General features: G+C 40.5%; 1 protein-coding gene across 1 annotated transcript; it reads left to right on the forward strand.

The window, feature by feature from the left end:
• Window positions 1-4961: 4961 nt before the first annotated feature.
• Window positions 4962-11757, forward strand: LOC311272836 (uncharacterized protein). Its single transcript, XM_084379535.1, has 7 exons — window positions 4962-5171; window positions 5490-5588; window positions 7320-7345; window positions 7906-9284; window positions 9486-9641; window positions 9938-10030; window positions 10805-11757. Exons 4-7 carry the CDS (start codon window positions 7917-7919, stop codon window positions 11105-11107), a joined length of 1920 nt encoding a protein of 639 aa, XP_084235661.1. The 5' UTR covers window positions 4962-5171; window positions 5490-5588; window positions 7320-7345; window positions 7906-7916; the 3' UTR covers window positions 11108-11757.
• The last annotated feature ends 919 nt before the right edge of the window (window positions 11758-12676 follow it).

Below are 12676 nucleotides of genomic sequence, written 5' to 3' on the forward strand. Positions count from 1 at the left end.
GTGTGTGTGTGTGCGTGCGTGCGTGTGTGTGCGCGCTTGAGGGGGGTGGAAGGTGGCTGGGAGAGAGGAAGGCGTCTCTCTAATAATTAATTTATGACTAATTGTTTCTGCCAGATAGAAACCGTTTATTTTTTTAATTCATTTAAATAATAATAATAATAATAATAATAATAATAACAACACATACAGAACATATTACTAAATAAATTAGCCGTGAATATCAAAATGGACACGAAATTGCGGCTACGGCTTTTGAACACAACAGTCAACAATCAGAACATATTTTAATTATTAATTAATTAGGGCATTAGGCTACACGTTATATCAACAGATCAACAATATAGCAACATATTAATCAACAAAACCATAATACATCTGAAGCCAGGCTCCGCCAAGCCTGGTTTGTCACAGCACCCTAACAATTGGGGCAAAAACTGTCTACTCTTGCGGTACATTTTCCGCACACGGGTCGCTTGCATCCTTTGCAAGAGACCCTGCTTTTGTTTTGCCGGCAGTTGGTGTTCACTTGGCACTGTCTCTTTTTGGCTGCTTGTTGTACTGGCTCCCTCAGTATCTTCAGGCTTTGCCTGACGCGCATGTGGTCAGCACGGAGCTCCTTCACCAGCTGCAAGATGAAGTCTCGTCTGGGGATGGAGGTGGAGGTGCACTGTTTGAACAGGACATGTGCATTTATTGCTGCCATATCCAGGATGTTGTAGAATACGGCGACTGGCCATCTTCGTGTTGCAGCTTTCACTGAGTAGAGCCGCGCCATTTGGTCAAGCGTGTCTACCCCGGTCTATAACAGAAATTAGTGCAATTAACATTTGTAACCCTTCCTCCTATTCGTTTCTGTCTTTGGTTTATTTTCTTTCAAAAAATATATTTTGCACTTCACTGGAAATGCACCGTTCCTGTTTTAATTTGCAGCACTTATTTGAACAAGTAAATTGAAATGAAATAAAATAAAAAATAATAATGAATAGTAATAATAATAATAATAATAATAATAAATAATGATCATATCTACCTTGGTCACATTGTAGCATGTGACCGTATCGGGCTTCCTCTTCAGGTCACTCCCGATGGCCACGGTCTGGTGCATTGTACTGAGGAGTGCAACGCTTTTTTGTTTTTTGCCCTGGTAAATAGTGAGGGTAGTGCGCTCATGCTTCAGGACCTTTGTGGAGAACAGCTCCCCTCTCTGCTGCTTTACTGATGGAGGCAGCTCTCTTCTCGCCTTGTTGATTGTTCCGACCAGGCTGGTGTTCTTTTTCAACAGGTGTTTCGCGAGGGAAAGGGATGTAAAAAAGTTATCCGTGGTGACATTTCTTCCCTTCCCTACGTATGGCTCCACCAGCCTCAAGACCACACTCTCTCCCAGACCCTGATGTGCTGGTCTTGTGTCATCTCTGCCGAGGTATGGGAAGCCGTTAGTTAAATATTTGGTATCCACATCCGCGGCCAACCAGAATTTTATTCCGAATTTATCTGGCTTGTTGGACATATATTGAGTGAAACGACACCTGGCTTTAGTCGGGAACAGCTGTTCGTCCACCCTTATGTTGGCTCCTGGCTTGTAACAAGCTACACAGTTCTCCATAAACCCATCCCACACATGGGATATGAGTGCGAACATGTCTGTGGAGAGACGGGTGCGCCTGCTCTCCTTCCTATCAAACCGCAGGAAGCGCAATATCTCCCTGAACCGGTTGCGGGGCATCGTTTCTTTGAAGAAAGGAAGCCCCCATTCTTCTGACCAAAAACTTTCCAGATTGATGTTTTTATTGTATGCCCCTCTAACATACAAGAGTGCAATAAATGCCATCATCTCTGCCATGGAGACGTCCCACTCCGTATTTTCTTGTACGCGATGAGCCTCTTCCACGGTGCAGTCGCGGATATGCTGCAACATTTTTTTGTCCACCAAGCACAAGAAAGCGCTCACAGCATTATCAATGTTGCGCTTTGCGTGTGCTGTAGGGCCTGCAGACTCAGACAGCACATTTTGGGACGGCTGAAATGGGTGCTGAAATGGACAGCAGCCGGCAGCGCTTGAGCCTCCGGCAGTCGCTCTGTTGAGATTTATGGGAACGAATTATAATTCTTTATTTATGACGGTATTTTCGGATGTTTAGGCTACATGAATCGTTTTTTATTCACATAATAATGTCTGTGGCCAGGCCCTTTCCTACCTGCAGTGGACGTGTCAGCGGACAGTGACTTAGTTTTTTTCTTTTTCCTCGGCGGAGGCTCAGGCTCGGAGTCTGAACTGCCTTCTTCATCCCAGTCCTCATCACTGAAGTCTACCTCACCTCCATCAGACTCCCCCTCACTTAGTTCTTGAAGCAGGGCAAGAGCCTCTTCCACGTTATACGTTTTCTTTTTTTTATCCATTTCCTTCTGACAAGCCTATAACTGCAAAACGGCAATCCACTTCCTTTTCTCCTCCCCCCTCTCTCTACCGGTATGATGGAAACAATAACAAAAAGAACACAATGCACAAGCCCGCGAAACCACCCTGCGCGAATCCCGCGAAATATTGTAGCAACTCCTAATATGGCCATCATTGCTTTTGGCCTGGTGCCAGCTGTGATCTACAACAGCGGTCTGTGGGACCGCTGTTGGCGGTCCGAGGTAGAAGTGCTCAGATATCCAGTGTGTTTCATTTTAATATGTTCCAGATGTCAGAAAACACAAAACACACACATTTAGGAAAAGTCATGGACTGGGAGACCTGTAGATTTTATTCAAATAAAGTTATTCATATTATAAAACCACAAACGGTCTCTCAGACCGTCTTGGCGGTTCTAGTGTTAAAGCACGAACATGAACAGATATCTTTGTAACACGGTATTTCTAGGCTATTCATTTATCGATGTTAATGAGTTATAGGGAGCAGAGGGAAACAAATTTGTGCTTGGATTTGTGATAAAGTGGTATGTCAAACGATAAGGCGACAGTGAGTCTAAATGACAAAGTACATTTATTCAGTTATGAATTAAACATGACTAATAACGCAAATATACAGCAAATTGGTCCCAATTCATACAGTAGGCCTATATTTGATTAAATCCTGAAAAAACATTATGGCACATTTTATGGCTTTAGTTACGCGTTTCAGCACCACCGACGGGATAGCGCTGTCTGTGGTGCTGAAGTCACAGACCGATTTGTAATTTCGCAATTTTCTCTCAGCCCCACCTTTCTGTCAGTTTCGTCTTGCATCTCTAATATTCTCCAAACTATATACCATACATACTCAATTATACACTATATTGTAGCCAGTTTATTGGCTACAAGAGTAGCCTAGCCTATAGAGTAGTGACACCTTCATGATCAAATTAAAAAGTAGCAACGTGTAGTCGCGGACGAGCGAGAGGTTCATAGAGACACACTGCTGCCTGTCCGTTCATTAAAAAATTATAAAATCGCCTGTTGCCTGTATTATGAAACCTCACTATATTCATGTCTCAAAAAGCATGTCTATTTTCTGCTTTTGTGTCATCTTGGTTTGCTTTATTTTAACCATTGGGCTATACACTCACCGGCCACTTTATTAGGTACACCTTGCTAGTACCGGGTTGGACCCCCTTTTGCCTTCAGAACTGCTTTAATCCTTCGTGGCATAGATTCAACAAGGTACTGGAAACATTCCTCAGAGAGTTTGGTCCATATTGACATGATAGCATCACGCAGTTGCTGCAGATTTGTCGGCTGCACATCCATGATGCGAATCTCCCGTTCCACCACATCCCAAAGGTGCTCTATTGGATTGAGATCTGGTGACTGTGGAGGCCATTTGAGTACAGTGAACTCATTGTCATGTTCATCAAACCAGTCTGAGATGATTCGCGCTTTATGACATGGCGCGTTATCCTGCTGGAAGTAGCCATCAGAAGATGGGTACACTGTGGTCATAAAGGGATGGACATGGTCAGCAACAATACTCAGGTAGGCTGTGGCGTTGACACGATGCTCAATTGGTACTAATGGGCTCAAAGTGTGCCAAGAAAATATCCCCCACACCATTACACCACCACCACCAGCCTGAACCGTTGATACAAGGCAGGATGGATCCATGCTCTCATGTTGTTGACGCCAAATTCTGACCCTACCATCCGAATGTCGCAGCAGAAATCGAGACTCATCAGACCAGGCAACGTTTTTCCAATCTTCTATTGTCCAATTTTGGTGAGCCTGTGCGAATTGTAGCCTCAGTTTCCTGTTCTTAGCTGACAGGAGTGGCACCCGGTGTGGTCTTCTGCTGCTGTAGCCCATCCGCCTCAAGGTTCGACGTGTTGTGCGTTCAGAGATGCTCTTCTGCATACCTCGGTTGTAACGAGTGGTTATTTGAGTTACTGTTGCCTTTCTATCAGCTCGAACCAGTCTGGCCATTCTCCTCTGACCTCTGGCATCAACAAGGCATTTGCGCCCACAGAACTGCCGCTCACTGGATATTTTCTCTTTTTCGGACCATTCTCTGTAAACCCTAGAGATGGTTGTGCGTGAAAATCCCAGTAGATCAGCAGTTTCTGAAATACTCAGACCAGCCCGTCTGGCACCAACAACCATGCCACGTTCAAAGTCACTTAAATCACCTTTCTTCCCCATTCTGATGCTCGGTTTGAACTGCAGCAGATCATCTTGACCATGTCTACATGCCTAAATGCATTGAGTTGCTGCCATGTGATTGGCTGATTAGAAATTTGCGTTAACGAGCAGTTGGACAGGTGTACCTAATAAAGTGGCCGGTGAGTGTATATTCTCATTTTAGGAAGAGCTAGATGAGATCAAGGCAGTCTGGAACAGCCACCGCATCCGGCCAACAAGGAATCACAACGTACACTGAAAAAAGTGAAACCACTGTGTCATTCCTTTAAAGTGTATTTTTAAATTGGTCTAATGAAAAATTGTGCGTTCATGTTTAAACCTGATAATTTCAGTTTGCTTCAAAGCAAATGTCACTACCTGTGGACAAAATTAAAAAAAACACTTCTACTCAAATGGTATTTTCACTTCAAACCAAACGTTTTCCTGTCACGTGACCATTTGACGTCACGTCAGACCGCTCTTTTCGACGTTGAAGTCCGCCATTGTTGTTTCCTCGCATCAAGTGCGGACGGCAAGAGTGGACTGTCTGTCCTGTGTGGAAAACTCGTTAAAACAAGGTAAGAATTCAAAACTGTGCTGTTTTAGTGCAACACGCGCTTTCCGTGTACATTTATGGTCAGTGGCAGAGTGAACAACTGACATTATCTTAAAGACTGGCTTTGAATTTTGTGCACTATGCACATGCTAGCTAAACGAGGTCGGTTGCAGAAACATTAGCAACAACTACGTAGTTCTCGTTGCCTGTGTTTAACAAGTGCGAAGTTAATGTTGTTAATATTATTGTGAAGTCGCGTTATGAAAGAATAAGCGTAAATTATTGTGATAAGGCTTGAATGAGGACAACTAGAAATGGGAGCCACTTTTTTTTTTCTCAGGTGGGCTGCAGTCAGGTCCACACTTCGCAGACACACGTAGTGCTGTATCTGCAGCCGAGTGAGAGGCGAAGACCGTGAAACTCCAGTCCGCGGTGTAGGGTAAGTTGTGATAATACTTGAATATGGTAAACTAGAAAAGGGAGTGGGTCTACCCGGCCACGTTTAGCAAGTATGCTACAGGATGGAAGGAAAAAAAAATAAAAAATCACGAAAATCACCCTCAATGTCGAAATGTTTTGTCAAACGCCACAAGCGATAAATCTAGGGACTTTAACTGGTGTCCTTGGAGACTTTTGTGGTGTTTGGAGACACTGACTTTAAAGCAGGTATTGCTCTGCAGCAGCCACATCACCAGACAGATTTCAGTGCAGTGCCCCAGAATTGATCTGCAGTGCCCCAGTAAAGATTTGACCAGTAAAAAAATTAACTTCAGAGTTTTAAGTCTACATAGCATAGGCTACGGAATGAGCACATAGCTACTTAATATAATTGCTACTCTATTCACTCCACATACACAATGTGCACATGGCTACTTAATATGGTAATTTATTCACGTGTAGAGACTTCTGAGTCAGAGAGAGAGAGAGAGAGAGAGAGAGAGGCACACTGTGAAGCAGCTGCATGAGGTACTAACGTTAGCCGACAACAACTTGCTAAATATATTATTTTGATTTCGATTTGACTAAAACAGTATTACTCCTGATGGATATCAGAAAGTTATTCGCTCAGCAGGGATAAAGCAGCAAGGAGGAATGAGAGAGGTAAGTCCTAGCTAGCTAGGCAACATATCTGTGTCGATGCTAAGTTAGCTGACTGATTCCTTGTATCAAAACAACCATATTAATTTGCTGTACAGATAGTGACTTTTGTTAGATAAGGATGGGAAAACCAAAGTGGTGACAGCTGTCAGTCAGACCCTGGAGGGATTTCCAGTGAGTTTATGAAACAGTTGTAACTGTGGCATAATGTTGGTTCTGGTCAGCTGGTTCTGGTCAGGACCTCAGCATCAATGATAACTTTGAGTAAGCTTGTGTTAGTTGACAGATATGGCCTAGGGATACTATACAGTGGTTATCAAATGGTCTATCTTCAGGAAGACATTTTTTTTTTCTTAATCATCAAGTCGTGACCCAAATTTTTAAAACATTCAAATTTATTTCACAGAAAAATAGCGCAGTAATATGGACTTGTCTTGTTAGTCGGTTTGCCTTTGGCTAAAATACTCTTGTTTTGTCACTAGAAAAATGGCTAAAGCTAAAGCATCTGGTTTTGTTGCCACATTGCCATAAATGGAAATGGAAATAATATCAAAGAACCCAGAGATGTAGGGGTACTTTATTTTTTGTTTTACTTTTGTAAATGTTCAAGATGATTACTTCAATTTGCAGATGATTTGCAGATCGACATATTTGTGTGAGGCAGGATTCTCAAAAATGACTGCACTCAAAACAAAATACTGCAAACGTGCACAAATCGAGGATGATTTGAGGCTATGTTTGTCACACATTGAGCCAAGAATTGAGGATTGCAGGCTCAGGTCTCACATAACACCCCCCCCTGATTGTTTATGAATGGGACATATTTGAAGCCATGTTTTTCCCCCCAAAAAATAAAATAGTGTGCAGAGTAAATAAATTGTGACCCAGTATCAAAGGATCCACAGAAGAGGAAGGGTTTATAATTACATTCTCTCATCTGTCAGTATAATCCAGTATAGTACAATACCAGAATGCCTAAGGTCTAATAAATTGGAGTCTGTAGTGACAATCATGGACAATACTAACTGTCCCAACAAAAAACTAAATGTGAAATCTTCCATTTCTGTTACAGGTTTGCTCCTGAAAAGATTGCAGTTGGTAAGTCCGTAAATGAACAACTGTGGAAATTATTTTAATGGATGTTTAAGTGACATTAGTGTCATTGACATTTTTTTATTTGTTATATTTCCCTAATTGCAAACAGAAATAACTTCAGTTTCATCAGACAATAACAATAAAAAGGAAAACAATTTAATACAGCTTTAAATAATGTTAAAAAGGGAAGTAAAAATGTTTAAGTTAAAAGATTGATTGCAGCTATTGTGGCAAGAAATAAATCATAGTTTTTTGTGTCTCATACACTATGGCCATGCACTTATGCCAGCTGTTGAATTAGCTATAGTGGTGTCTGCAGATTTTCAGGATGGTGTGATTAATTCATAAGATTTACATTTCAATACTAGTTTTAAAATACTCTGAATTAATATAATGAAATGAATAACTACTAGCTTTTAGGGGTGCTGCTTTCCTTCTTAGGAAGTAACTTGATAAACAACTGCTTTGTTAGATTAAATGCAAATGAACCATCTACCATGTGGCATTTTACTAATTGCATTAAGTGTTAAATGGGTAAGGTGGGTCTTCTTTTTCTTTTCTAGTCTTCCAATGAATGTGGAAATGCAAAGACTGTGGCGCCTGTGTCTCACGAAGATCTGAGCTTCTTAAACATTACAAGCTTGAGCACAGACATTATGGACGCCACCACTCCTACCCATGCATCCATTTAAACTGCCCATGTACCTGCAAAACTTGGAAGGCACTTTTGACCCACTTGTCAAGATCTCATCAGCCATCATCACAAACTGAAACTGACTTGACCACATTTAAATGTCTCTTATGCCACATCAATGAACGTTCAACTTTAACAGACTATTTTCAACATATAGCTCAGCATCTGAAAAACAGTGAAACAGTTGATTGTGTGTTTAAGGGTTGTTCGTACAGAACAAATATTTATGGTTCATTTAGAACTCACAGAAGCAGAAATCATAAGAATTACACAGTAAATGACTTAAAGCCTGAAATACTTGTGAAACAGGATGACACCAGGAAGCTAATTCTGCCTGGTGGTATTCCAGAGACAGTGGAGGAACTCATCAATCAAGTGAGGAAAGTGTGTGGATTAAATTGCAATGTTAGACTGCAGTACCAAGACAGAGACTTTGGAGATGCACTAGTGAACTTGACATCGACTGCTGAACTTGAAGATTTTGCAACTATCAAGGTCATTCCACTAACTGATGATGACCAAACCATCCCTGTCTGTGATGATTTGGTGTCCACTGAAACTGATGACACAGAGCTCCTGTCCTCACCCTCAAGCTCTGTCTCTACAAGAACCCGGTTGTGGCCAAGGGAGTTTCCCATCCCAATATTCTCCTATGACACTGAGCTCCAGTTAGAGAAGGGAAATGCAGTGTATATCTCCTCCAAGACACCATTGACTCCAAGTCCTAAGACAATATCAGACATTCTGAGAAAGGTAGCTGAAGAGATTTACAAGTACAAACCGTACCCAACAGATGCTGACTTTAGCGACGTAGCAGAAGCGCTAATTAAGAAGCATCCATGCCTCTATGAACCCGGTTCATACAATGGTTGCTACGGATGGAAACAGAGGCTGAAGACAAAAATGGGCAACTACCGTACTCAGCTGAAGGGAATTGGATGTGCTGAATTACTTGCAAATTCGCTGAAATCCAAAGCTCCAGAGGATGCATTGCCTGCAAAAAAAGTCAAGAGACCTAGGAGAGGAGAAGCCAACCACATACCTGACATTCCAACTGGAGAGACCTCAGATAATTTGGAAGATGAAAGACTGTCACTTTTGACAGAAGTGAAGAAGCGAAACAATCGTTCAGTGATAAAGAACAAAATGGACAAGACCTTTTCACTGCGAAGACAGGAAATTGTGGCAAAGGAATCGGGTGTGGAGGAGGTGAAAGAGAGATGGCCTGCATTGTTTACAGTGGATGAGGTAATTCATTCTTTCAATCAATAGCAATAGGTCAGTGGTGGCCTGTAAATTAAATTATATTTATATCTCCTATTATATGAAACCTGTGAAAAAAAATTAGCCAAAGCAGTCACAAAAATGTCACAAAAGATCTTACAGCACAGAGTTTTAATGCAATATCTAATGTCATAACTTACATATGTGATATTTTATTTTATAAAGATCAATGCTGAATTCACGAGGATCACTACTGTTCCACTTCAACCACGATTCCTGGCCTCCTTGGACAAGCACCACAGCAAGCTGATTGAGATCATCAGGAACAAGGGAGGAGCTGTCAGGGAGAAGACCCGGGATGTGCTTAAAGTTCTTGATCAGGTGTATACTTACTGTAATACTGCAAAACTCACCTTACATCACATAAATAGTAACATTGTAAATAGAAGCAATTGTGTTATTGTCTCATATTGTCATTACATTTGATTGTGGAGTTGGATTACATGTTGTAAGAAGCACAATGTGCATCTTGACGTTTGCGCAAATCCATTTGTTTGATTACTGGACAATTACTGTAAGTCTAAGTTCCCATTGATGCATTTTCATGTTTGCATCTTCAGTCAAGTTGCACAGTTCAACAGTATGAATTTTTATTGTTTATGTTTGCACTTACCTAGAGCCTTGATGTAAGCCTAAGGAGAGAGTGTCTGCTGAAGTGCCTCATCCCTTACCTTGGGGAAGATGTACAAAAACTCATCAAGGAGTTTCTGGTAAGAAGTTTTGCATTATTCTATTAAGCTTTAGACAATCCTAACTGAAGTATCAACAAATATTAGTCAAAAAGGTGAGTTATAAGGTCCAAAAGCGCCATCTGCTGGTCAGCAAACAAGTGCTCTCAAAGTGCACATCTGCTCCCAGTAACCCGTTACGCAAATACCGCCATTTTTGACATCGCGCAATGCATTGTGGGTATGCACCGATGCACTCTGGGATTGAAAGTGTCCAAACAACACTGCAGCACCGTGCTCCGCGGCTCTGACAGACGGGCCACGGCCGCAATGGACACAGAAGATAACTTTAGTAATATGACGGTTAGTCATAAATGTAAACGGAATAAAAATAAAACTAGTGAAACTAGTAAATCATCTTGGAGCTCGAGCGTTTATAAGAACCAGGCGCACATTTGCAACAGGCTACTTATTTTTGCACTGACCAGCACCCATTATGCACAGAACAAGGAGGTCACTGCAGGAACACTGGAACAAAACTACTTTTCCCCCCCGACATATCTACTAAGTATGGTACTTCTTTATTCACCTGACACTCAGAGTATCACAAGAACACCCTTCCAAAGGAAAATATCTATAATCACAGGCAGAAACTATGAGTAACTGTCCACTAAAACTTTGCTACAGATGAGAGAAAAAGTCTTTTGGTCTTCTGCTGTATGATTAAATCACTCCCTGCTACACAAAAGGGAGACAAACTTGTGTGCATACATACAGAGTAGCCTTTTATACAATAAATGTCTTGTCTTTTGTCAGGTTGGTGAGAAGGATGACGCCGAAAGAGAGCTCCAACAGTGCACAATGGCTGTGTTTGTCATCAGAGAGGAGGAGGATCCATTGCAGCCACCACGTGACGTAGGCATCATCATAGAAGGTGTGGAGGTGCTTAATGAACTGCCATCAGTTGCACATGGTTGTGCCCTCTTATTTGGCTTCATATATGCTCTAAACTTGAGCTATCCAGGTGAACACACTTTCGATGCACTGCAGAAAATATTCATGGAGATAGAGCCAAAGAAAATGACACGCAGAGTGTGCAGTCTCAGTGTCAAGCTCTAAATATGGGGTTGCTCAAAGAAAGACATTTGGATACAGGATGTTGATCTGTTTTAAGTGCTTGTGTTCAAATACAGCCCAGGATAATGTTAGGGGTCCTTATAAATAAGAGAAAAAACAGCTTTGATTCAAAACAGGCTTTAATTTCTGGTATTCTCTGTTAACAGAATTCTTTCTGTTGTAGAAATATTGTGGCACTGATATTAACATTGAAATGTGAATGATGCTAAATTCAGAATGATCAGCAAGAGCACTAGTAATGGCTCCTTTTTTTTTTCTTGAACTGCCGTTGTTCATAATTGCATCCATAGCAACTGTGTGTATCCTTGGTTTATTTTTTTTGTGACTTCCTTGCATTTATAATGGTTCAAAAGAATGATATTCATACCTTTTTGTCAAAGGATAGCAAAGATTTTATTAGATAGACTGTTAAACTCTATCTCTGTTAAGTCTAAACTTAATGGCTGTTCCCTTTCATCTCAAGTTTTAAAGAAGAGTACAACCAGTTATACATGTTAAGATACGCATGTTAATTGATGTTTTACAAGTTTTGTTTTTTATGTGTAAAACGCATACTTTCCTGGCTGCTGATTGTGAGTTTGAGGTGATGCCTATTTCAAAGTCATCAAAAATAAATGGTCTTTTGAAGAGAATTTTCCTGTTTTTAAGTTTTCTCTTAAGTTAATCAGTGCAGTGAATTCTAGTCCTATATTATAGAGAATTACATTTTGTTTATGGTGATATATCAGTTTTTAAAAAGGCAAAAAACATCATTGTATATCTAAGTAAGTAATACTTTGGCTTGTGACTAAAGAAAATATATTGTTTATGGATAATTAAAAAAATACTTTGGACTGAATCAGACATTTAACTTGAGAAAAATTTAAAAAATTGCGTGTAACAGAATTACAGCAATTCAATTAGTTTTATCCAAAGTAAATTTAATAATTGGATGTAATGGTAAATATTAGGTTTTCCCAAATTAAAAAAATAAGTTGTAAAAGAGTAAAAAAAATAGTTTATGGTCTTGTAATGATTAATGTTTTTACTTTGATTGAAAGCAAATTTTTTGCTTTGTCTTAAAATACAAAATTAATTTACATTAAATCAAAATGTACGTGTTCAACCAAATCATAAATTTAATTTGTGAAAAACTAATAAATTTAGGTGTAACAAATTACAGTAATTTTTTTAAGTTGATCCAAAGTCTCACTTTTTTCAGTGTACCCAATGGGATTCCAGATGTGATGTATACTGTGCCACAGCTCTGGGGTTCTGAGGACTTCATTGTTCCACACAACGAGCTTGATGCCTGCAAACAGGCATGCAAATTCCTGTCAGCTGTCCCATGCGATGAAGACATATTTGACCTTTGTAATCTGATCATGTCAGAGTCGGGCCTTACTTTTCCCAAGAATATATCAGAAGCTCAAGAGTTTTACTTGACAATGAGGGAGACTCTTCGCTCATTCATCTTTAACTGAGCAGCCTAGCAGTGAATAGGTTACAATTGAAACCAATAAAGATCCCTCCCCCAGGCAGGTTTTAAGACACATTTGTACAATACTATGC

The sequence above is a fragment of the Pagrus pagrus genome (assembly GCF_965226575.1).
Source record: "Pagrus pagrus genome assembly, chromosome: 17".
In the NCBI taxonomy this organism is placed as follows: domain Eukaryota; kingdom Metazoa; phylum Chordata; class Actinopteri; order Spariformes; family Sparidae; genus Pagrus; species Pagrus pagrus.